A 26,831-nucleotide genomic window follows, 5' to 3' on the forward strand; every position below is an offset into this window, starting at 1 on the left:
CCCATCAAGTGGAACAAAAGAGATCTTTACATTTCCCTGTTTCCCAGCCAAGTTTATCACACCCTTTTGTGTCTTCATCTAGGTTTGCTATTTCTGGAATGGCTACCTGTCTGGCACTCAGGTATCAGGATGCCAGGGATTATCACTTAGGTAGAGGGGCTGCTGAGGAGCTGAGCTCACCTGTCTATATGAATTTCTGAAGTGTTCCCAGTGAGCCAGTACATAGATACATTGATCAGTGAATTCATACATTTGGTATTGTGCAGCAGAGGCCCTTTGAATAGATAGGAAGAAACTGTCATGAAATGTTTTGCGGGGACAAATCACAAAAGTCACAAAAGTGATCGTGCTGGTTTTGGTAGTGGGCTGCATGTGCATGATATCTGCTGGAGGGGCAACCCCCCAACCTATACATAAATTCCTGCAATAAACATACCATTTTCAACAGTAATTAAACATACTTTTACATCTTATTCAATTTTTTTTAACTTCCATCAGTCCTGTCTGAAAATTTTCCAATCTAATTTCTTAGTCTACATTTCTTCCTTTTTTATTACATTTAAAACTCATAACCAATATCTCCATTCTTTATCTACTTTGTAACACTTCTTATATTTCTCCTTACAAAACTTATTGTAGTCCTACTAGCGTAATTTGTTGGTAACAATTGCTCTTCAAATAGTTCATATACTTCTTCCAATCTTCTGTGAATCTCTTGTCCCGCAGGTTTTGAATCCTTCCTGTCATTTTATCCAATTCTGCATAGTCCATTAATTTCGTCTGCCATTCTTCTTTCGTCGGAATTTCTTCTTGCTTCCATTTCTGGGCTAACAATACTCTTGCCGGGCCTGCGGGATTCGATCTCAAGCCAGGTGGACAGAAGCTCCACTCTCTGCAAACCCAGAGCTGATGGTCAGGGCTTGCAAAGCATCCCCACACCAGCACTGCCCTCCTTCCATCCAGCACTGACACCAGCCCTGCAAATCAGCTCACTCTCATAAACTACGGAACTCCCTGCCACAGGAGGCGGCAATGGCCGCCAGCCTAGATGGCTGAAATATCCTCGGAGTCGAGAGCGGATTTCATGCTCTTTACTCAGCTCATAGTGGTGAGGAGGTATGAAGTTCCCCCAGAATGTCTGCTTTATATACATAATTTACACAATGGGCCCCACGAGATTGGCTAATTCCGGCATTCTCCTGTAGGCCAATCAGGTTGCGGATTCACTTCCACCTGGAGCTGGATTGGGTGGCTCCTGCAGACCAATCAGACTGCTGCCGATCAAGCACAGTAATCCTATGGGCATTGAACCAGGTTTTGGTACTTTTGGCAGTGTGGGCAGGGGCCGAAGAGTCCTGCTGAAAAATGAAGTCAGCATCCCCATAAAGCTCGTCTGCGGAAGGAAGCATGAAGTGCTCCAAAATCTCCTGGTAGATGGCTGCGTTGACCCTGGACTTAATGGAGCACAGTGGAGCAACACCAGCTGATGCCATGGCTCCCCAAATCTCTTTTCTGGTGAGAGCAGCTTTTGCATCTCATTTGGAAACCAAGGACCCAGAGTCTGGAGGAAGAATGGGGAGGCACACAATGCCAGATGCTGGAAGTCCAGTGTGAAGTTTCCACAGTCTGTGTTGATTTGGGGAGCCATGTAATAACCTTACCCCACACTTGGTAAAACATCTCAGGGTCGTGGGTTCGAATCCCACATTGGGCAAAAGATTCCTGCATTGCAGGGGGTGGACTAGTTGAGCTCTGTGGTCCCTTCCAGCTCTCCAATTCTCATTTGCCCTGGCATAAGGCTGCAGACATTGGAGTTGGAGATCCCCCGATCTCTCTCTGCTCACAAGCAAAGATGATCTTCAAAGGTCCCCCGGAGATTCCTCTATTCCCCAGGGACTTGGGGAGCAGAAAGCAAAGTATCGGACTAAATATGGTTCCAAAAATAATACTTGGTTGTGCTTAGATTAATTTCAGAGACATAATGGGGGGGGGGACTGATTTGAATAAAGGAATACAGATTATTGGTAACTAATGAGAAGTGCTGAAGCCGCAAAGAGATAGAGGGAAGTCAATTAACATATCAAGGATTCAAGCAAGTTTAGTGGAACAGAAAGAAAGTGATTGTAAAGGAAAGAAGGAGAAGAAGAAATATTAATGTAATTCCTTTCTGGGAGCCTTTTGTATAGAATATTCAAATGACGGTTTGTATCCTTTGAACAATTGTGTGTATCTTTTTTGTATTCTTTGCTTTATTCTTTTTCTCTCTTTCTTCTTCTTTTCTTTTTGTGTATTTGCGTGTAACTTTTAATTTATTTTCTCTCTGTAATTTTCAAAGATGCAATAAAAAATAAATAAAATAAAATAAAATCTAAAACCCCGCTGCCCCACGGGAAAACCTAAGGAAGGCTGGAATATGCTCACATGTGCCCTCGTGTGGCAACCTCGACAAAGTGCTAGCAGATTTTCTCCACGAAAGGACCAGTAGCCTCATGCGACTGCATCTTTTTGGTCTAGACCAGGGTTCCTTGGGTCTCCATCTCCTTTTGGACTACAATCCCCATCATCTCTGACCAATGCTCCTGCTAGCTAGGGATGATGGGAGTTGTAGTCTAACTGCAGCAGGAGACTCGCTTTTGGGAAACCCTGGTCTAGAGGCAGTGGCGTCGCAACGGGGTGGGGTGGGGAGGGCAATGCGCCCGGGGTGCCATGTCTGGGGTGTGTGACAAGAAGGCACCCTGCGGGGGCTGGCGGAAGCGCAAGCAGCCATTGTGCCACTGCAGCCGCAGGTGGAGGATCCCGCAGCCAGCGAGCAGAGGATCCTGGCGCTGGCAGCAAACTGCTATGTACAGCGCGTGTGCGGCGTCGCACGCATGCACTGTACATAGCGGTTTGCCGGCGACGCCACTCAAGCGCCATATGGACGGCGGTGGGATCCCTCTGTCACCACTACAGCCGCAAACGGAGGATCCTGGCACTGTCCGTATGGTGCTGGGGCGCCAGCACCAGCAAACCGCTATGTACGGCGCATGTGCAGCATTGCTATGTGCGGCGCATGCGGCATACGTAGTGAGGCCGCACATGCTCCACACATTGCGGTTTGTTGCCCCAGGTGTCACAACGCCTTCATTCGCCCCTCCCTAGAGGAACAAGACATGAGCTTCACCTCCCCATTGATCTTAAAAACCATTGCAAAGAGTTAAAACCATTAGTGGCATTGCAATCACACTTGTAACGTAACAAAGAACTACGGACATTGTGGAGATATAACAATCTGGATCATTATCAAAGATGCAGAAGGAAAGGACTCACAAAGAGAAGTCCAGGAGATTTTTGGGAATCTTGTTCTTATGTAGTATCTTGTGGTGTGAATGTAAATGTTAATATGGAAAATCAAATAAACCCATTTGAAAATAAAATAAAAATCCTATGCTCAGATTGTATAGATGTGCAAATAAAATTCTGCATCCTGAAGGCACTGCAGTCTCTGATGACCTCCATCCCAAGGAAACTGGGCCTGGAGTAATATTACTTTTGCAACTTTATAGACTCGCATGATGCTGCTGCTCAACTGTTGCACCTTCAGCAAGACGAGGTGGAATCTAAATGTGATTATAAAATGATAAACTGGTGACCAGTTCATTCCATGACGCCCCTCCCTTGCTATGAGCAGCAGCAGGGAAACCTGGAGTGGGGTTTTGGGGGTGAGCAATGTCTTCTCCCCACCTGTCCCTCTCCCAGGCCGGCTCAGATGGTGCCTGCGAAGGATTCCTTTGGGGTGCGGTCTGGAAAAGAGAGCGGGAGTTGATTATCCATCTGGCCAGAGGCAGCTTTGACAGGCAGCGTCAGGGGAGATGGTTCTCTCTGTGCAAAGATCAAAGGAACCCTTGACTGAATAATTCACTTCCCCACCTCCATGCGAAACAGCGGCCGCATTATCAGTCCAGGCCTGTAATAATCCGTCCTTCTGCTTGGAAGACAGAAGAAAATCCTTCAGGCAGCAGCAGAGTTGAACTGTGGAACTCCTTGCCACTTGAGGCAGCAATGGCCACCAACATGGATGGCTTTAAAAGAGGACTGGAAAAATTCATGGAGGGCTATTGAGGCAGAAACACTTCTGAATGCCAGAAACCACAGGAGGAGAAAGTTGCTCTTGCGCTTGAATCCTGCTTGCAGATTTCCCACAAGCTTCTGACCGGCCTCTGAGGGAACAGGATGCTTTACTTGGTGTGCCTTTGGTCTGATCCAGCAGCCTCTTCTTGTGACATAGGATCAGGGCCATCTTTACCCGGGGGTGCAAGGGGTGTGGGGCACCCAGGTGCCGAATTCTGGAGGGGCACCAGGCGCCCACCGCTGAAGCTGCCTAAGCTCTTAACTATCTAGGTAAAGGTAAAGGGACCCCTGACCGTTAGGTCCAGTCGTGGATGACTCTGGGGTTGCGGCGCTCATCTCGCTTTATTGGCCAAGGGGGCCGGCGTACAGCTTCCGGGTCATGTGGCCAGCAGGACTAAGCCGCTTCTGGCGAACCAGAGCAGCGCACAGAAATGCCGTTTACCTTCCCGATTAAGAGGTACCTATTTATCTACTTGCACTTCGATGGCGCTTATCTCACTTTATTGGCCAAGGGAGCCGGTGTACAGCTTCCAGGTCATGTGGCCAGCATGACTAAATCACTTCTGGCAAACCAGAGCAGCGCACGGAAACGCCGTTTACCTTCCCACCAGAGCGGTACCTATTGATCTACTTGCACTTTGACGTGCTTTCGAACTGCTAGGTTGGCAGGAGCAGGGACCGAGCAACAGGAGCTCACCCCGTCGCGGGGATTCGAACCACTGACCTTCTGATCGGTAAGTCCTAGGCTCTGTGGTTTAACCCACAGCGCCACCCGCGTCCCCTTAACTATCTACCTGTTATGAAATAATAAATAATTTTGATCAAGCTAGAAAAACAAAATTCATATATACAGTCATACCTCATGTTACGTCCGCTTCATGTTACATTCTTTCAGGTTACGTCCCATGGCAACCTGGAATTACCAGGAAGGGTTACTTCTGGGTTTCGCCACTCACTCATGCGCAGAAGCACAAAATGAGGTCACGTGCATGCGCCGAAGCACCCCGGTGGTGCATATGCTAAAGAAAGACCTGTGGGTGTCAGGCCAAGGGAAGCCTCTCCAAAGAATCACAGATTTGGAAGGTACCCACGGGGTCATCTAGTCCAACCCCCTGGAATGCAGGAGTCTAGTATCCTATGAGCTGCTGTGGCCCAACTAGACACCCCTCTGGGTGGGAAATGGAGAGGCGTATCTGGGAAGAAAGGACCTTGGAAGAGTGCGAAGGTTGCATCTTTCATTCATCGGTTGTGAAAATGGAAGCCCAAAGCCAGTCTATATGAGGGCCAGTAGCCACAAAGGATGTAGAGAGCCTCCAGGTTCAGAAGCAGTCTACCTCCAAGGGCCATATTCTAGAAAACAAAATGCAAGACCTAGAACCCATGTACCCACAGGACTGCCTCTCCTTGTATGTCCCGCAGAGGACCTTAAGGACCACAAATGACAATACTTTGGAGGTCCCAGGTTGCAAGGAGGTTAGATTGGTCTCCACTAGGGCCAGGGCCTTTTCAGTTCTGGCCCCGACTTGGTGGAACGCTCTGTCCCAAGAGACCAGGGCCCTGCGGGACTTGATATCTTTCCGCAGGGCCTGCAAGACAGAGCTGTTCCGCCTGGCCTTTGGTTTGGACTCAGTCTGACCCTTATGTTTCCCTCCCCTTATGGTCTTGATTTATCAGCTATTTTAAAATGAGGCTGCATTTTAAATTGCATTTTAACCTGTATTTTAAATTGGTTCCCTACCCCCCCATTATGCTTTTACTGTAATTTTACTGGTGTTAGCCACCCTGAGCCCGGCTCTGGCTGGGTAATAATAATAATAATAATAATAATAATAATAATAATAATAATAAAGAGAAGACTCTTGCCTTCACTTCCTACCCAGAACCACTTGGGCAGTTAAGGAAAATATTTGGAGCCTGGGTCTCAGGGTGGGTTCACCCCCTAGCTGCTCCTGCTAGGGGCTCTGGCCAGCAGAACGTCTTCAGGACAGCAAGAGGACTCTGTGGACTAGACGGGCCGTTGGGCCTGATCCACCAGGTTCTCCTTTGGTTCTTAGTCTCCACCAGCTCTGCGTGCCTCTGACAAAGCGAAGGCTCAAGCCCTCATTGGGAGCAGACATGACTCACCAGCGCTTCCCGTGAGGAGGGGGCTGATGGAGAGCCGTCAGCTGTTATAAATCACCCGGGCTTTCAGGGCCCAGGGCCGTGAATCTATAATTAGCGCATAATTAATTACCAGATGTTTTCAACACTAATGAAACATTAATAAATGATGAAGCGGTGCAGCCTGGTAATGGGGCATTTAAAAGGCAGCTTGCGAGGAGAAGCCGGCTAATTTGCTCACCTTCCTTGGAGGTCCTTCCTCTCCTGTGGTTGGGGGGGGGGAGGATCTGAAAGAAAGAGAGGTCTCCTGGTGAGTAAGTGGAGAGGGAGGGCAAGACATAGCTGGGAAGGAGAGCCCTCTACCTTCCGAGTGGAACGGACTGCCTCAGAAGGGGGACTCCATTGGAAGCTTTTAAGCAGAGGTTCCTTGGCCGCCTGTCATGGGTGCTTTAGTACCTTGGGGTCATCTAGTCTGACCCCGATTCACAGCTAAAGAATCACTGACAGATGGGCCTCCACCAAAGCAGAGTCCACTGCCTTCCAAGGTTATCTCTTCCCCGTGAACATCTCTTTGTGGGTTAACTAGGGTTAAGACAATAGAGATGTATTTCCTAGACTCAGTTAGGCCACGCCCCCTCCTCTCCAAATGAGGGTGGAGGTGAAGCCTTGTCTTCCTGCTCGCTCTCCATGTAACTGACCAAGGAAGACGTGTCTAAGTTTTGCTCCCAGCTTAGAGCACATATTCTGTATTTTCTACCCCAGAGTATTCTGCCTGTGTTCTCCTTGCTGCTGCCTGGATAAATGCATGAATCTGACCTTGGAGCATTCTGTAAGTAAAGGATTTTAAACTCATTGCAAGAAGGCTGGAAAGAGGGGAGTGTTGCATGCAACCAAATGGGCTAAGAGGGCTGCCTTCAGATGTCTTCTAAAAGTCAGATAGCTGTTTATTTCCTTGACATCTGATGCTAGGGTGTTCCACAGGGTTAGTGCCACTACTGAGAAGGCCCTCTGCCTGGTTTCCTGTAACCTCACTTCTCACTGTGAGGGAACCGCCAGAAGGCCCTTGGCGCTGGATCTCAGTGTCCGGGTAGAATGATGGGGGTGGAGGCGCTCCTTCAGGTATACTGGACTGAGGCCGTTTGGAGCGTTAAAGGCCAGCACCAACACTTTGAATTGTGCTCGGAAACGTACTGGGAGCCAATGTAGGTCTTTCAGGACAGGTGTTATATGGTCTCAGCGGCTGCTCCCAGTCACCAGTCTAGCTGCCGCATTCTGGATTAGTTGTAGTTTCCGGGTCACCTTCAAAGGTAGCCCCACGTAGAGCGCATTGCAGTAGTCCAAGTGGGAGATAACCAGAGCATGCACCACTCTGGCAAGACAGTCTGTGGGCAGGTAGGGTCTCATCTTGCGTACTAGATGGAGCTGGTAGACAGCTGCCCTGGACACAGAATGGACCTGCGCCTTCATGGACAGCTATGAGCCTAGGGGAAACATACCAAATTTCCTCGCCTTTTCTTCTTGGGGTTTGGTTATTTGGGGCTCTTTTGCAAAGCCATCATGGAGGAAGAGTGACCAATATCCTAATCTCTCTTCTGGTTTATCAGGAAGTGATTTATAATGGGGACAGGTAAATGAGTGTTTCCAGAGCTGGGCGACAAGCCACCGTTTAGTGACGCAACCTTTTGCACTGGCCCTGAGAGCCACGTAGGGGGTCCTTTGGGGGTGGGGGTCTGGCCAGGGCTGGCTTCAGTGATCCTCTTCAGCTGAGCAGGGAAAATGACTCTTTCCCCACCCAGATCCCCATTAACAAGTCCCACCCCTCCTGGAACGAGGTCCAGGAAACGAGGATTAGGAATTAATTAGGGGTCCCGGTACAGCTTTTATTGCACTGCTAAAAGTTTTTAGGGCTCATTGGAGGGATGTGAGAGCCCACAGTGGGGTTGATGGGAAGTTTGCCCCTTGGCATATTGAACTTCCATGCTCCGAGCTCCTTGATGCGCGCGCACTGCTGGGATCAGGGGAGGAACGGGGAGTGGAGGAGAAATATGGCTGTGGTGTGGGAGATGTTCAAGAACGGGACCAGATGCAGATTTCAGAATATGGCACCTATCCCTTTTGGCTCAAACTCTCATCACAGACAGGTCATGTGGGGAGGAGTCACATGAGTGCATGCAAGTTTCAGCTGCAAGGACCGAGCCCAGAGCAGTCAGAGTCTGAGCTCTTGAGAGACATCGGTAGCAAAGTCTCACTGCCTGGCAGTTGTTCATTAGTGGGTTTTCAGAGCCAATTTTGGAAACCCAGGACCCATCCGAAATGCAAGGCTAGTACAGTCATACCTCATGTTATGTCCACTTCATGTTACGTTCTTTCAGGTTATGTCCCATGGTGACCCGGAAGTACAGTGGTACCTCCGGGTTAAGTACTTAATTCGTTCCGGAGGTCCGTTCTTAACCTGAAACTGTTCTTAACCTGAAGCACCACTTTAGCTAATGGGGCCTCCTGCTGTTTCCGCGCTGCCGGAGCACGATTTCTGTTCTCATCCTGAAGCACTATTTCTGGGTTAGCGGAGTCTGTAACCTGAAGTGTATGTAACCTGAAGCGTATGTAACCCGAGGTATCGCTGTACCAGAAAGGGTTACTTCTGGGTTTTGCCGCTCGTGCATGCGCAGAAGCGCAAAATGACATCACACGCATGCGCAGAAGCAGTGAATTGCAACCCACGCATGCACAGACACGCCACTGCGGGTTGCGCTCTTTTCATGTTGCGAACGGGCCTCCAGAACGGATCCTGTTCACAACCAGTAGCTAACAATAGTACCTCTCAAGGGCTGTGTTGCCTTTCTAACATGAGCCAGTAAATAAAAGCACTGGCATATCTGTTGAAAGACCGTGCACAATGGGATGGTGCAGGAAGTCTTGGGCCCGTTGTTCAACGTCTTTATAAATGACTTGGATGAAGGAATTGAGGGGATGCTCATCAAACTCGATGGGACACCAAACTGGGAAGGGTAGCTAAAGCGGCAGAGGACAGAATCAGGTTTCAAAATGAATTAACAGATTGGAGAAATGGGCCCAAACAAACAACTTGGATTTCAAGAGGGACAAATGTCACTTTGGTAGGAAGAACTAGATGCACAAATATAGGATGGGGAAAACCTGGCTTATTAGCAGTACATGCGAACAGGATCTAGGGGTCTTGGTGGACCACAAGCTCAACATGAGTCAACCGTGTGATGCAATAGCTTTAAAAGCTAATACTATTTTGGGCTGCATTAACAGAAGTGTACTTCAAGGGAAGTAATAGTCCCACTCTCTTCTGCCTTGGTCAGACCACACCTGGAATACTGTGTCCAATTCTGGGCACCACAATTTAAGAAGGAAGTTGACAAGCTGGAAGATGATCAAGGGAAGGGTCTGGAAGCCAAGCCTGATGAGGAATGTTTGAGGGAATTGGATATGTTTAGCCTGGAAAAGAGACTGAGAGAAGATATGAGTTCCATCTTCAAATATCTCAAGGGCTGCCCCATGGCAGAGGGAGCAAGCTTGTTTTCTTCTCCTCCGGAAGTTAAGACTTGAACCAGTGGATTCAAGTTATAACAAAGGAGATTCAAACTATACACCAGGAAGAACTTTCTGAGAGTAATAACTGTTCTACAGTGGAACGGTCTCCCATGGAAGGTGGTGGACTCTCCTTCCTTGGAGGTTTCCAAGCAGAGGCTGAATGGCCCTCCGTCATGGATGTTTTATTTTTTATTTTTATTTTCATACCCTGCCCTTCCCAGTTCTGAAAAGCAGGCTCAGGGCGGCTAACAACAAATGTAAAACACTTAATTGATGCAACAAAAAACAGCATAAAATACTGCATAAAATGTGAATAACAATAAATTCAGAATTCAAAAATCATTTAGGGGGGAAAATCCATCCAATAAACATTAGATGATCACCAGGGCTAGCTGGCTAAATTAGTCCTATTTGGGCCAGCGAGGAGACCAGGGGAGAATTAGCTGTGGGGTCGCAGAGCAGGTAATCTTCATAAATAGGGGAGAGGGAGGGAAGGAAGGGGAATAAAAGATCAGGCTAAGTTCAAATTGAAAGCCAGGCAGAATAGCTCTGTCTTACAGGCCCGACGGAAGGAGGTTAAATCCTGCAGGGCCCTGGTCTCATGGGACAGAGCATTCTACCAGGTCGGAGCCATCACTGAGAAGGCCCTGGCCCTGGTGGAGGATAGTCTGACTTCCTTAGGGCCCGGGACCTCTAAACTAGGATTATTCATGGACCTTAAGGTCCTCTGCGGGGCAGACCAGGAGAGGCAATCCCATAGATAGGAGGGCCCTAAGCTTAGTTGAAATTCCTGCATTGTAAAGGGATTGACTAGATGACTTGAGGGACCCTTCCAACCTTCCAGCTCCATGTTTTTATGCCGAATAGTTCCCACCCAGGGTCATCTGACACCACCATTACCTAAGATCTAAATTAATCTGGAGTTGTCAGAAACCAAACATGGGACGATGGAAAATTGCTCCATGGTAGCCTCTCCTCTGCAAAAAATGCTCTCCAAGTAAGGTGAATAAAACCAAGCAGCAGTCTTTCGAAAGCCCCACTCATTCGGAACTCTTGCCTGGATGAATTGCACAACCTTCTTTTCCAGTTCAAGCAAAGGGTCCAGGGCTCACTCTCAAGCATTACATGCATTGCTGCAGAAATCCTGCAATGGGACAGGGCCACAACCTCCCTCCGTGGTCCAGTTGCAGATTTTGATGGCTGCTGGAGTTCCAACACCACGTTGGAGTGACCCCAAACAATGCGCACCTGCGTTGACACAATCCTCACGACAGGTGGATGCCTGCACATTGATTTGTCAAGGGAGTGTGGTGTAACGGTTAGAGCACTGAGCTGGAACCTGAGAAATAGGGGTTCAAATCCTCGCTCAGTATCGAAGCTCACTGGGCGTGTGACCTTGGGAGGGGGCAGCAGTCCCTGCCTTTCAGCCTAACTTACCTCACAGGGTTATTATGAGGATTAATGGAGGAAGGAGAACAATTTACACCACCTTGAGCTCTTTGGAGAAGAATGTGGGATGGGGATGCAAGGAACAACAAATTTTCCTCAAAAATGCAGGAGGGAAAAGATCACACACTAAGTGAGCTCTGATCCACAAGTACTACATTTACCTGTATGGATATTCTATCAAAAATTATTTGCTGACAAAGATTCATCTTCGAAACAGTTGATTCAGTCCGGATATACTGTTCTGTTCTGCTTGTTAGCTGGTTGCTACTGAATTCTTCACGTTGGAACACCCACCACCAGAATGCTTTTGGACATCATCCATTGAAAGGCATCCCTCCTGCGACGTCCTGTTCCCTCCCAGCAATTCATCACGCTGACTACTTCTTGGTTATGGACCGATATACAGTGGTACCTCGAGTTACGTACACTTCAGGTTACAGACGCTTCAGATTACAGACTCCGCTAACCCAGAAATAGTACCTTGGGTTAAGAACTTTGCTTCAGGATGAGAACAGAAATCGTGCTCTGGCGGCGCAGCGGCAGTAGGAGGCCCCATTAGCTAAAGTGGTGCTTCAGGTTAAGAACAGTTTCAGGTTAAGAATGGACCTCCAGAACGAATTAAGTATGTAACCAGAGGTACCACTGTATATACAGTGTATATACAGTGGTACCTCGGGATGCGAACAGGATCTGTTCCAGAGCCCTGTTCGCATCCTGAACATAATGTAAGACGCAACAGCGCATCTGCACATGTGTGGGTCGCATTTTGCCACTTCCACGCATCATTTTGACCGTCTGCGCATGCACGAGCGGCAAAACCCGGAAGTAACGCACTCTGTTACTTCCGGGTCGCTGCAGAGCGCAACCCGAATGCGCTCAACCTGAAGCACATTTATCCCGAGGTATGACTGTATATTATTTTGAAGTTGATGATTTGTAAATTTTGGATGACATTCTAACCACTAATAATACTAATACATTTACTACATTTATTAGCCACATGTTGCAGCTGTAATTGAGCAGATTATTCTGTATTGCAACACAGGGGTTTGTTCCTCCTTACCTGCCTTGGTACCTGAGATCCTTCTCACCTGAATAAACCAGGCCTCTTACCTGGGATCTTTGCATCCAGAGCATCCCTCATTCCAAGGACAGGTGAGCAGGGCTCAGAGCGAGTCTGCATGACCCCAAATCTGGAGAGGCGTAGAAGTGTTGGGATGCCACCGGATAGGAAGTGCTGGGGGGGGGAGATAATAGAATCATGGAAGGGACCCCAAGGGTCATCTAGTCCAACCTCCGACGAGGCAGGAGTCTTTCACCCAACATGGGGCTCAAACACACAACCCAGAGATTAAGAGCCGCTTGCCTTACTGACTGAGCTATCCCAGGGATGGGGGGGGGGGGAAGTGTCCCCACAGAACAGGACCCATTCTATTGCTGGCAGAGATTTGAAGAAAAGGCACCTTTCACATCCAAATTAGAACTGATTCATCAACCAAAAATTAAAATAAGGACGTAACGCCTGAAGCAAGGTTATTTGAACATTAACACCATCAGAATCAAGAGGACCTTGGAGGTAATATGGGCAGGGTAGGGGGCACAAACGTGGAATTGGCCATTATTTCTTTTTCAGAAATTGAAATTAACAGAGTACGTTTCTGAGCACAATTCAAAGTGTTGGTGCTGACCTGTAAAGCCCCAAATGGTCCAGTATACCTGAAGGAGCGTCTCCAACCCCATCGTTCTGCCCGGACACTGAGGTCCAGCTCCGAGGGCCTTCTGGTGGTTCCCTCCCTGCGAGAAGGGAGGTTACAGGGAACCAGGCAGAGGGCCTTTTTGGTGGTGGCGCCCGCCCTGTGGAACGCCCTCCCACCAGATGTCAAGGAAATAAACTATCTGACTTTTAGTAGACATCTCAGGGCAGCCCTGTTTAGGAAAGCTTTCACTGTTTGATGTTTTATTGAGTTTTTAATATTCTATTGGAAGCTGCCCAGAGTGGCTGGGGAAACCCAGCCAGATGGGCGGTGTAGAAATTAATAATAATAATAATAATAATAATAATAATAATAATAAGGCAACGACTCATTGCCTATTTATTCTGAATGTGATGCCAATAAAGGTTTGATGATGATGAAGATGATTGAATCTTAGAGCTGCAGAGCTGGAAGGGACCCTGAGGGTCATCCAGTCCAGCCCCCTCCAATGCCTGGAATCACAATACCTGGAAGGCGGCCAACCAACCTCTGCTTAAAAACCTCCAAAGAAGGAAAGACCACCACCTTCTTCGGGAGTCTGCTCCACCGTCAATGGGCTCTTACTGCCAGAAAGTTCTTCTTAGTGGTGGGACAAAGTTTGCAAAGACACCTCAAGGTGCCCCTTATGTGTGTGTCCTGTCCCCCCCATGTGCCCTCCTTATTGCCTTGGCACCTTCATTTATGAGACGGCAGATCCTTCTCCTTCTTCCTCATTTCAAGGCTCCTGGCTCCAAGGCTCCAAACCAAACCATTTACCACATTCACAAAAAAGCCGTAATGAAATGGTCACATTTAATGAACAATCTCTCTCTTGTCTGAGTGCGGGTGTTTTGTTTTTTTGTTTTTCCTTCAGTGAAGTGTGTGTGATTCTAAAAGTTTTTTTTATATATATACACATCTATAAAAAGTTCAAATACAGCATATTATCGTTTTGGAATAATAGGGCGTAGGGTGTTCAATACTGCACTTTGAAACGAGGGGAGGGAGGGAGAGGAAGGGAATTTGGGGAAGCCGGATTCTTACAAAACAGGGCTTGGGGAAGGGGCGAAGAGAGGGAACAGGGCAGTTTTGGGTGAGGTGGGGGGCCAAGAGGACATCTTAGTTTAGCTACAGTTCCATCGGGTATACATCCCACTCCCCAGTAATAAGACCAATACACAAACCAAAGGAGTTTCTCTGTATAAACGGAAGGGGGGCACACAGCTACAAATGGGGCGGGAGGGAAGGGGTGAGCGTGTGTTTTCCAAGATGGGACCCCCTCCCGACGTCTCCTTTGGTGGGACAGTTACGAACGGCTTCTTTTAAAAAACAAAGACCCGCCAGCCGCCTTGATGCCCCCGTCTTGTGGCTCCCGGTGGGGCGCTTGCTTTATTCCGCCCCCCACCCTGATGCGTGGGGCAGAGCCGCGATGCCTCCGCGGGAACATTTGACTCTCTCTGCCCGGCCGAGGGCTCAAAGGTTCATTCTCTCACAGCTGCCAAGAGGAGGAAGGGGAGGAAGAGGAACGCCGGCCTTGTGGGGCAGCCCCCCCTGGGCGCCAGGTTCGTGGCCTCCCCTCCCAGAGCCGCCCTGTCCGTCCGTCCGTCTGTCGCACTCCTGTGTCCAGGAACCGGGCTGCGGGTTCGAAGCATGCCCAGCAGAGGGTCTTTGGCGTGGTGGTTTAGCTGTATGATCTGAACCCGGGGCCAGGGGGGTGGCTGGTGCTCCCGGCTGCTGCTCCCTTCCTCCCTCCCCCCCACTTCAGGCCTGCCTTTCTCCTCCCCCCACCCCCAATCCCATCCCACATTCCCGCCTGTCACTTTCGCGTGCGAGGAGAGCTCCTCTGTCTTTTTGAAGGTTTAGTCAGGCGGCTTTGCAAAGTTCTGGGTAAGTTTGTAGTTGGTTGGGTTGCAGGCAGGTGGGCGGGCAGGCGGAGAGCCTGGGCCCCCTTCGATCTTCTTGGGGGGGGGGCTCGGCCTTCTGAGAAGTGCAGCGATGAAGAGAAACGGAACACGTCCTTCAGACCATGTGCAAAACAGAAGCAAAGACAGACGTTCCGGTGAGTCGGGGACCTCCTCAGCGGGGCTCCGAGGCCGAGTCTAGAGGAAGGGGGAGGGAAAGGAAAAGTGAACATAAGAAGTGGCCCCCCTAGCCCAGCGTCCTGTTCCCACATTGGCCAACCTCTGAGGCAGCCATTCAAATTGGTGGTGGTTGTCACCGCCTCTTGTTAAACCCTGGAACTCACTGCCACTGGGGGCAGTGATGGCGAGAGACCTGGATGGTTTTAGAAAGGGACTGGACAAATGCAAAGAGGAGGAAATTGGCTACCACAAGATCCTATGGAGAGCCTTGGAGAGTTAAAATCGAGATGTGGAAATATGGAAAAATCGCTGAGAGGCAGGACTGAGATTTGGACATACTTCAAGGTGCAGACTATGGGAAACCGTAAAATTAATAATTACAATTCGGAAGATAATTCAACCTTATTTTTTTAATTTTTACTGGATCATGATTTGATATGTTAATTGGATGTCTTTTATTGGGAAATTAATAAAAACGATCTAACAACAACAAAAAGATCCTATGGAGAGCCTGTCTAGTCCGGCATCCTGTTCTCACGGGGCCAAACGTCAGGAAGAACTTTCTGCTGAGAAACCTCCAAGGAAGGAGAGTCCACAGGGAGAGCGGTCCATGGTCCCAACAGCCACAACCTCCCCAGGGCTTGACCTCACCCCCAAAGGCGGACCCCTCCAGCGTCTCCTGAGACAGACGGATGCCAGCTTCCATATAACCCCCCCTGTTTTCTTTCCCCTTTTCCCCCTGCCCCCTTCATCCCACAAGGAGGGGGGGCCCTAAGAGACACTCACTAAATAAAGTGGATGCTGAAAGCCACCAAGAGCAGACTAGCCACCCAGGACAGGGCGATGGCTCCATCGCTGCCTTGCTCCTCCGAGTTCCCGATGCTGCTGGTGGTGGGGACCACAAAGGCTGAGGTGCTGGCGGTCGTCGTCTCTGAAGGAGAGGGGAAAGCAAGGGAAAGGGATTAATGCCAGGGGCACAGGTAGAGCGGGCGTCCAGGGCCCCCCCTCTCCTTGCCCCATGGAGTCATGTACAGTCAGGGCCAGATTTAGGTTTGATGAGGCCCTCAGCTCCTGAACGTAACGGGGCCCTTTATATGTCCAGCTGCCCTTTGTCAACAACAAATTGTTGCTGTTTTATTTGTTGAATAGATGCTATATGGTAATTTATGGACCTCATAGGTATCTCAAGCCACTTGCACATGTTGCCTTGCAACCAGTCCATGCAGAATGTAAATGTAAAGGGACCCCTGACCATTAGGTCCAGTCGTGGCCGACTCTGGGGTTGCGGCGCTCATCTCGCTTTATTGGCCGAGGGAGCCAGTGTACAGCTTCCAGGTCATGTGGCCAGCATAACTAAGCCGCTTCTGGCGAACCAGAGCAGCACACGGAAATGCCTTTTACCTTCCCGCTGGAGTGGTACCTATTTATCTACTTGCACTTTGACATGCTTTCGAACTGCTAGGTTGGCACTTCCTATCAGCTGATGTCAAACCAGCGTCCCACACCGTGATGCACTATGAAAGGGCACTTTCTGTTGTTGACCGGTAGAAGGAGATCATCAAATGTTGATTGACATTGTTCTTTCGCAATATTCTGAGGAGATGGAGTCTCTGTTGGGCTTTCTTAACCACCTGGGTTGTATTGATTTTCCAAGTAAGGTCTCCTCCCTCAGCCATGAAATCCAACGCGGCTGTCTCTCACCCAGCCCTCCTCTGCAAGGTTGTTGTGAGGGGGGAGAGAATGTACTCTGCCCTGCGCTCCATGTTGGAATGGCAGGATAAAGATGAAATGAACAATACAGTGGTGCCTCGCAAGACGAAATTAATTCGTTCCGCAAGTCTCTTCGTCTTGCGGTTTTTTCGTCTTGCGATGCACGGTTTCCCATAGGAATGCATTGAAAATCAATTAATGCGTTCCTAGGGAAACCGCCTTCAGACCAGGTCTGGGGACAGTCTGTCCCCGGACCTCTTCTGAAGGCTGGGGGGGGGGACAAGGGCTTTTCTTCCCACCCCCAGCATTTTTAAAAACCCCGGGACAGCGGAGGACTTCTCCGCTGTCCGGGGCGATCTTAAAATGCTGGCGGGCGGCATTTTAAAATCGCTCCGGACAGCGGAGGACTTCTCCGCTGTCCGGGGCGATTTAAAAGCCCCTGGGAAGGCAGGCAGGGGGGACAAAGACTTTCGCCCCCCGCCCGCCTTCAGAAGGTGTTCCCGCCCCCCGCCCGGCTTCGGAGCAGCGTTCCAAAGCCGGGCGGTGGGGGCAGGTGTTCCCGCCCCCCCGCCCGGCTTCGGAGCACTGGGAGAAGCGATCTCCCCGCAGCCCCTTGTTTCAAAAGAGGTCCGGGGGCAGCGGGAAGCGCTTCCCACTGTCCCCGGACCTGGGGCTGCGGGGAGAAGATCGCTTCTCCCCGCCGCCCCTTGCTTCAAAAGAGAAGACCCGCTGCCCCCGGGGCAAGCTTCGTTTTGCGAAGCAAGCCCATAGGGAAATTCGTCTTGCGAGGCAACTTGAAAACGAAAAAACCTTTCATTTTGCGAGTTTTTCGTCTCGCGAGGCGTTCGTCTTGCGGGGTACCACTGTATTAATAATATGAATAATAATGTTGGGTGCTATTTTCACAGCACCACACAGGGACCACCAAGAGACAGATGAGGAAGTGCAACCCACTGGAGAACATTGCTAAACGATATTCATTAGGAGAGCAATTAGTGCCATTGACGTCAATGGGGCTTAGAGTTGCAATGAACTCTTGCAGGCTGCCTGCTGCCCTTCCTACTTGCATGCCAAGCCGCATGGCCACCAGAGGGCAGTCTCTGCTCACACTAAAGTCCAAGTTGCAGGACACTGACCATCACTGAGTCCCTTGTTCAATCTTTCTTGGTTACAAAATGGTCACAAAGAGTTACTTGTTTTGCCTTTTGGGGGGAAGGCATGAAGGCATGCATTTATGGTACTGACCATCATCACACAACCGAAGCTAATTGGGTATGTTGCACTGTGACACTCTAACATTGGCTGCATGGTCCACAACTGGCTGGGGTGATATCACGGGGATGCTTCGTCACACCAGCGTTAAGGAAACAAAACGGGGCCCAAAATAACAGTGTAAGGCAATCAAAACCAATGAACAGGTAGAGAAAAAGATGAAAAAGAATGTGACACTTGCAAAATATCTCCAGCCTTGAAATCCTCTGTCTTGCACTGATGTGACTATTCGGTGTAGTTCTTGAAAGCGACTTGCACTTGCTTAACCATAAACAGGTAAAAAGGTAAAGGACCCCTGGACGGTTAAGTCCAGTCAAAGGCGACTATGGGGTTGTGGTGCTCATCTCACTTCAGGCCGAGGGAGCCAGTGTTTGTCCACAGACAGTTTTCCGAGTTATGTGGCCAGCAGGACTAAACCACTTGTGGCGCAACGGGACACCGTGACGGAAACTAGAGCGCACAGAAATGCCGTTTACCTTCCTGCCACAGCGGTACCTATTTATCTACTTGCACTGGCGTGCTTTCAAACTGCTAGGTTGGCAGGAGCTGGGACAAAGCAATGGGAGCTCACCTCGTCGCGGGGATTCGAACCGCTGACCTTCCGATCGGCAAGCCCAAGAGGTTTGGTGGTTTAGACCACAGCGCTACCCGCTTCCTATAACCATAAAAGCAAGCCCAAGGAAAAGTGGGAATAATGTTCAGGCTTGGACTTTGGCTATTTCTGGACCAAGGGGCATCCAAAGACATATCAGGCGCAGAGAGACCCCAGCCTGTCCCCAACACACCAATGGTCACCTGAACAGGACCAAAGAGGGGAGCATGGGTGATGTTGCACAGTACGGGTTTATGCAGTTTGCAACATTCTCCGAATCTGTCAGGGCCAGTGATTTCACCTGCATGGCAGCCCCTAAGAGCTGACCCCCTTGGCGTGCCGAAATGTGCCGTCTCTACAAAGGCTGTCGTGCAGCAGGGCAGCACGATAATTTGCACATTCCCCTGTGTGTGTGTGTGCGCACAACCAGACGCCCCGAGGGTCTTTGGCAGGCCTCCCGGTGCTTTCCTAGTAGTGGACAGCATTTTTTTTTTGCTCGATTTCCCAACCCCACGAGCGCCGGTGCCAGCTGAGGGGACCAGCCCGGACTCTGCACGGCTGCTTCTGGGAAGCCAGAGGCTGATATCACATTATGCACTTGGAAGCCAGCCCAGCTCTTTCCTAGAAACAGAGAGTTGTTAACTTTGCGGCTTTCCTCGCTAACAGGCTTCCCGTTGTGTGCTGCTACAAAAACCCACACTGGACAGCGCCTTTTGCCAGAGATTTTGCGAAGCACACGGCCTGTTCTGGTTCCCATGTTTCCTGAAACCCCACTGCCCTTTCCTGGTGGGGAGAGCATAGCCAGCTGGCAAGTGGTAGGCGGAAGAGCAGCTTTGCAGGATCAGACCCAGGTCCATCTGATCTTGTGTTCTGATCCTACCATGAGCCGCTGGGAAGGTCGCAAGAAGAGCATGAGGCTGGCTGATCTTTCCTCCATCCCCAGCATTAGAGGTAGACTGCATTTGAACAAGGCAGTTCCATTGTATTGTCGTGGTTCACAGCCGTTAACAGACCTCTCTGCCTTCATGATGGGAGAGGGACTTTAGCCCAGTGGGCAGAGCATGGGATTTGCATGCAGGATCATGCAAAGGACCCCAAGGGTCATCTAGTCCAACTCTCAGCTGAATAATCCCTTACCGTTGGCCATCCTTGTTGGCAAACCACTGTCTCAGGAGACACTGGAGAACCTCTGCTTAAAAATCTCCAGAGAGGGAGAGATCAAGACCTTCCAAGGGAGTCCGTTCTGCTCTTTAACAGATCTTACCCTTGGAAAGTTCTTCCAAAGGCCTCGTCCACACTTCCTCTTCTTCTGTGCCTATAAAGCATGGGTCCAAGTGGTTTCGTCCTTGCCCCACTTCTCTCCCAGGAAAAAGCCTGCTCTTTAGTGCTGAATCAGAACAAACAGCAATCCACAGAAAACCTGGATGTCTGTTTGCTCTGATTAAGTGCTAAAGAGCAGTTTTCTCTAGAGGAAAGCAGGACAAGAGGATAAACCCAAAGCAACTTCCTCTGAACTTGTGTGACTCCTTTTCAAGGGCCATCGCTATGTCTTGGGGTCTGGAATTCTGTACACGGATAAAGTCATTGCAGGACCTCAGCTCCTTTGATAAACCTGTGAAGTTCTGTGCAAGCCTATCTCCTTGGCCAGCAGCACTGTTACTGTTGGAGGTGTTGGTAGAAGCAAGAACCTCTTCTGGAGGAGGAGAGTTGCACTGTGTGGTGGTGCTGTCGAGGGAAACGGGGACTTTGCAAGCCTGATGAATGGTGTTCCAGCCAGAAACACTTAGAGACACAGCACAGAGCTTAAGAAATGGGCACCCCAATGGAAAAAACACTTTGGGGTGGCAGGGGCATCGTTCAGGTAGTCATAGTTGTTTATACCCTCACGTAAGAACATAAAGAGTTTGGGGTGCAGGTGGCGCTGTGGGTTAAACCACAGAGCCTAGGACTTGCTGATCAGGTGGTCGGAGGTTCAAATCCCCGCGATGGGGTGAGCTCCCATTGCTCAGTCCCTGCTCCTGCCCACCTAGCAGTTTGAAAGCACGTCAAAGTGCAAGTAGATAAATAGGTACCACTCCGGCGGGAAGGTAAACGGCGTTTCCGTGCGCTGCTCTGGTTTGCCAGAGCGGCTTAGTCCTGCTGGCCACATGACCCAGAAACTGTACGCCGGCTCCCTTGGCCAGTAAAGCGAGATGAGCACCACAACCCCAGAGTCGGCCACGACTGGACCTAATGCTCAGGGGTTCTTTAAGAACCTAAAGAAAGCTTGCTGGATCAGGCCAAATGGCCCACCTAGTGCAGCAACCTCTCTGCACAGTGGCCATGTAGATGTCCCAATGGGAAACGTCTGCAACCAGGATTGGAGCGCAGGAGCCCTCTCCCCTTCCATGGTTCCATGCCTTCGCCCTTCAAAATGGGCACCTTAACCCCGGAAGAGCCTACCTCCAAAGGCACCAGGGCAGAAACTCCTTGGGGACACAGAATCAGAGCCCTGGGAAGGGTCTCTCGTTGAGCCCCCTGGCAGAGCAGGAAGCCCACTCCCAAAGCACCCCATAGGCAAGCACCCAACTCACCACCACTTTCCTTCCAAAGCAAAACGGATGGATTCTTGCAAAAGTTCAAAAGTCCTTTATGCCAGCACTGCCCACCTTTGGCATGGAAAGAAGGGGCTGTTTTGCAAAACTCCTTATCTCTGAGCAACTGTGGCGGCAGGAATCCTGGGTGTTATAGGGCTGGCTGCGGCGAGCCATGCATTGCAAGTTCCTCCACTTTCAAAGCTGGCTACAGGACCTCCCAGATGTCGGCCACATCTGGGACCTGTTTCCCTGTTGGCCGAGGACTCCAGATCTGGTGGGCCTCAGGCACAGACAATATCAGCACCCGCAGAAGGAAAGGGGATGTGGCCCGCCTGGCTGCTACCCTCCAACTGCTTTCATTCTGATGCAGAATCTCCCACCTGGTCTACAATATGGGCTACACAGAAGTACAGAAGAATTGGAAGGGGTTCCGAGGGTCATCTAGTCCAACCCCCAAACATGCAGGAATCACAGCATGAAGTGGAAAGGGTGTGTGTGTCAAAAGGCTGCTGAATAATCCCAGGAGCCTCCCTCTCTGGCCGCAACAAGTTCCCCTCCCACCCCGGTCTCTAAGAATGCACAGGATAATAAGAAGGGCACAACCAGATCCCAGAGGGGAGCAGATGCAGTTTGAGATGCTTGGGAAATATTTGGGAGTGTCTCCACCTCCATCGTTCTGCCTGGACACTGAGGTCCAGATCCAAGGGCCTTCTGGTGGTTCCCTCACTGCGAGAAGCCAAGATACAGGGAACCAGGCAGAGGGCCTTCTCGATGGTGGCACCCTGTTCAGGGAATTTTTAAATGTGCGACATTTTAATCTTTTTTTAATCTTTGTTGGAAGCCGCCCAGAGTGGCTGTGGAAACCCAGCCAAATGGGCGGGGTTGAAATAATAAATTATTATTACTACCCGCCCTGTGGAACGCCCTCCCACAAGATGTCAAAGAGAACAACAACTACCAGACTTTTAGAAGGCATCTGAAGGCAGCTCTGTCTAGGGAAGCTTTTAGTGTTTAACAGACCACTGTATTTTAATACTTTGCTGGAAGCCGCCCAGAGTGGCTGCTGAAGCCCAGCCAAATGGACGGGGTATAAATACAGTAGTACCTCGGGTTAAGTACTTAATTCGTTCCGGAGGTCCATTCTTAACCTGAAACTGTTCTTAGCCTGAAGCACCACTTTAGCTAATGGGGCCTCCCGCTGCTGCTGTGCCGCCGGAGCACAATTTCTCTTCTCATCCTGAAGCAAAGTTCTTAACCTGAAGCACTATTTCTAGGTTAGCGGAGTCTGTAACCTGAAGCGTATGGAACCCGAAGTACCACTGTAATAAATTATTATTATTATTATTATTATTATTATTATTATTATTATTGTTAGGAGAGGAGGAGCCTATGGAAGGGTGGAAAATGGGGACCAACTGCTCCACAGGGGCAAGACCTACTACTGCTAAGTAGTGTCTGGTTTCCTTGAACAAAGAATCAACGTCACTGCTAAGGGCCTCTGCACCATCTGACTCCATCCCTGGCGCTAGCCTTGGCTGAGTGAGACCTCCCCCCCCCAGAAACGACTCCCTCTTCCCGTCCCCACGGAAAACCCTCCTCTTCCTGCATCTCCATGGCTTCACCTGCTCCCTGGGCTTCCGTGGTGAGATGCTTGGGCTCCTCAGTCCAGGGCGTGGCATGCACGGCCACGCTCCAGTCGCTCCACGTGCCAATCTCGTTGTCCTTGGCTGCCACCTGGATGATGTACTCCTTGCCCGCGTAGGCGTCGGTGATGATGTGGGTCGTCCCGTCCGACAGCTCTACCTGCAAGGGGGAGAAGGGGAGGGTCATTGGGGGGGGCTGCCGATGAATTCACAGTGTCCCAGCACCTCTTGGGGGTCAGATGTTGCGGCCATGGCTTTGCGCAGAACTGGGGGTGCCCAAATGTCCGATGGCACAGGTTAGGAAGCTGCCAAGTGCCACCCAGAAATCCATGACAAGCCCCTGAGAGCATCTTGATTGGCATTCCTAGCCTGGCAAACTTGGCACCCAACCCAGCCAGAAGAGCAGTAACAGGCATGTGATCCAAACAATAGAGAAACAGACAAACAGTATTTTCTGGATGATAGGAAACAAACCTTTTTGGTGTACGTAAATCCAGCTATACAACAGGGCTTACTCTTGGGTAAATGTATCGGGGATTCCATGCCCAGGCACAGACGGGGGGCATATGGGCCACTTGGCCCAGGCCTCCGATTCCAAAGGGGGCCTCGGTCAGCATACATTCCCTATGTATTTTTAAAAAAGCACTAACCTAGACAGCACCTTAAAAAGCAGAGACATCAACTTGCCAACAAAGGTCCGTAGAGGTAAAGCTATGGTTTTCCCAGTAGTGATGTATGGAAGTGAGAGCTGGACCATCAAGAAGGCTGATCGCCGAAGAATTGGTGCTATTGAATTCTGGTGCTGGAGGAGACTCTGGAGAGTCCCATGGACTGCAAGAAGATCAAACCTCTCCATTCTGAATCAGCCCTGAGTGCTCACTGGAAGGACAGATCCTGAAGCTGAGGCTCCAAGACTTTGGCCACCTCATGAGAAGAGAAGACTCCCTGGAAAAGACCCTGATGTTGGGAAAGATGGAGGGCACAAGGAGAAGGGGACGACCGAGGACGAGATGGTGGGACAGTGTTGTCGAAGCTACCAGCATGAGTTTGACCAAACTGCGGGAGGCAATGAAAAACAGGAATGCCTGGCGTGCTCTGGTCCAGGGGGTCACAAAGAGGCGGACACGACTAAACGACTAAACAACAACAACATTGTATATCCTTATTTTTCATTTTGTCTTTAAAAGCAGATACGGTTCAAGCCTTGAAATAAAATTATTTGTCAGCATAACTTTTGTGAAAATTATTTATATACTTACTTATTTATAAGACTTCAGTTACCCCCAGGGTAAAAAAAAGGGGGGTACACATTATCTACCTGGCCTGGGCCTCTGCCTGGCTCTGCAAGGCCCTGTGCATGCCATCCAGTGAAATGCTTTTCTATATCTATACCAACCTGTTGCACTCGAGGTGTTTCTGGACTGCCCCTCCAATTCCCACATCTGCAGCAGCTGTGCTGGCAGAGGCTGGAGGGAGTTGTAGTACAGCATCATCTGGAGGGTACCAGTTGGGGAAGGCCAGTTGAGAGGAAGTGCACCTCTTTCCAAATGACTTTCCCTAAAGTCCCAAGCCCACCCCATTCATTCCTGCTCATCCAAGTTCTCAGCCATCAACCTTGAAAAGAGGGACTTTTCCGCTGCCGGGAATTTTCACAAAATAACTGCTCCGCCTCTCCCCATTATACACTCAATAAATGAGTGAGTTGCACAATTCACACCTAATACTAGGCCTCTTTTGGGCCCTTTAAAAAAAAAAGAAAGCTCACAAAATTGGCACGTCCAGAATAATGGTAGCAGCAACTTTCCTGAATCATTAGCTTTGGAAAGGCAGGTGCCCGGATTGGGGCCGGGTTGGGTGGGCAACAGTGAACCATTTTACCCCCAGCTCAGGTCCTCTCACCTGGGCTACCTCTTAGCCAACTCTGGGTTTGTTTGTTTTTTAAAATAATAAAAATAAAATAAAATAGGAAAAAATCAGAATCGGACAATAGAAACAAAATCACAATCTCCACTAACAAAGGCAAGAGAGGAGCTGGGACTGCTGCAAAGTCCTCCTTGCCGAAGGGAGAGGAGAGATGCTGGAACCAGTGATATAAATGGTATTTGGATTAGGAAGGGGGTTCATAGGTTCACAGGGGGTTCATAGGTAACGCACAAGACCCCTGATCTGCATGCTCCACGTGCATGGGTGAAAAGCTCCATTGCTAGAAAGAGAATGGAGAGGCGTTGTCAGTCAAAGGAAAGGGTCACTGGAGGGTTAGAAGGAAGACTCTGTTAGATGACTAGGAAGCAGAAGGAACCTGCTACTAGCCCAGGACTAAAGCCCAGATGCAACTGAACTGCTCACTTGACAAAACTGACCAGGGACTGGCAAAGGCTTCGGCTCAGGAGCGTCCCCACCCCCATCGTTCAGCCCAGACACTGAGGCCCAGCTCCGAGGACCATCTGGCGGTTCCCTCACTGTGATAAGTGAAGTTTCAGGGAAACAGGCAGAGGGCCTTCTCGGTGGTGGCACCCGCCCTGTGGAATGCCCTCCCACCAGATGTGAAGGAAATAAACAACTATCTGACTTTTAGAAGACATCTGAAGGCAGCCCTGTTTAGGGAAGTTTTTAATGACTGATGTTTTATCGTGTTTTTAATATTCTGTTGGGAGCCGCCCAGAGTGGCTGGGGAAACCCATCCAGATGGGCAGGGTATAAATAGTAAAATTATTATTATTAGATGGCACGACTCAGAGGCTGGAGCTTTTGCTTTCTTACTGAAGACTCTTCCCCCAAATTCCAAGATGCTCACATGCTCTCCTTAGGCTCTCTTGCTCGTTCAGATGAGTCCCCCAACCATCATCTTTCCACACCTCTCCTTTCTCCAAGATTAGAGGCTGCTTCCGCCTTCGTGCATGAGCTGACTGCGTGCAGGCCATTGCTCAGCGACGGTTCCAAGGCTTGCCTCTCTGCCAGCCCTTCCATTTCGAGATGGGGAGAGACCAAAGCAGTTCCAAAACGTCATCACCCCATTTTGTGTTGTCCTGGTCAATTTGACCAGGACGTGCAGTTTCCCAAAATAATCCGGAAAGCCTTTTAAGAGCTGTCTGCCTAATCAAAGCACGACTTGGCAGGACAACTCAGATCGGACAGATTTCGGCTTGTTTGCAAACTGTCTTAGCTAACTTTGTTAAAATGGCCCTGCTAGGAAGGTCAGATTTAACGTCCCGACAAAAGACCTTGGACTGAGATATCCAGCAGTTTGGGTTCAGCAGAGTTTCTGAACTTTCCAGCAAATTATGCTGGTAATGTCTGGATTTGAAATTGCTAACAGAATAGCACAAGTCGGCTGCAGAGAACAGAAATGAAGCACTCTGACCCTGTGGAAAACTTCAGTAACCTTAGAGAACCTCTCGCGTGCTGTTGTACACGGGGATGTTTCCAGTTGGAGCAATGGCATGGTGCTAGTCCCTGATCAAATGACAGAAGCTTTAGGTTTTAGGGCTCCCCAATCCATGCACATAAACCCATTTTCTCCTGTGACAAGCTGCAAAGCTACATCACTCTTTTCTCAAGTATGGTGATAATGCTTGAGTCAACAGTGTGATTCAGCAGCAAAAAAAAGGTTAATGCTCTTCTAGGCTGCATCAACAGAGGTCTAGTGTCTAGATCAAGGGAAGTCATAGTCCAACTCAATTCTGCCTTAATCAGACCACACTTGGAATACTGCGTCCAGTTGTTTAAGAATTTAAGAAGGATGTTGAGAAGCTGGAAGGTGTGCCGAGGAGGGTGAAAAAGATGGTTAAGCGTCTGGAAACCAAGTCTTAGGAGGAGCCCTTGAAGGAGCTGGGAGAGGAGGAGACCGAGAGGAGATATATAGCCATCTTCAAATATCTGAAGGGCTGTCACATGGAAGAGGGAGCATGCTTGTTTTCTCCTGCTCTGGAGGGTAGGACTCAGACCCATAGTTTCAAGTTACAAGAAAGGAGATGCTGATTAAACATTTGGAAAAACCTTCTGAC

At 49.6% G+C, this 26,831-nt stretch overlaps 1 protein-coding gene across 2 annotated transcripts in view; it reads right to left on the reverse strand.

Moving 5' to 3' along the window:
* Nucleotides 1-13,749: 13,749 nt before the first annotated feature.
* The window catches only part of CNTFR (ciliary neurotrophic factor receptor), a 452,132-nt gene continuing 439,050 nt past the window's right edge, over nt 13,750-26,831 (reverse strand). For both annotated transcript variants that reach the window (XM_082242163.1, XM_082242164.1), the window contains 3 exons: nt 22,807-22,983; nt 15,821-15,965; nt 13,750-15,052 (listed from right to left, as the gene is read on the reverse strand). In XM_082242163.1, coding sequence (XP_082098289.1) covers nt 15,052; nt 15,821-15,965; nt 22,807-22,983 — 323 coding nt within the window. In that variant the 3' untranslated portion in view covers nt 13,750-15,051. The remainder of the gene's footprint in view (nt 15,053-15,820; nt 15,966-22,806; nt 22,984-26,831) is intronic.

This window comes from Podarcis vaucheri, assembly GCF_965113315.1.
Source record: "Podarcis vaucheri genome assembly, chromosome: 11".
Classification (NCBI taxonomy): Eukaryota; Metazoa; Chordata; class Lepidosauria; order Squamata; family Lacertidae; genus Podarcis; species Podarcis vaucheri.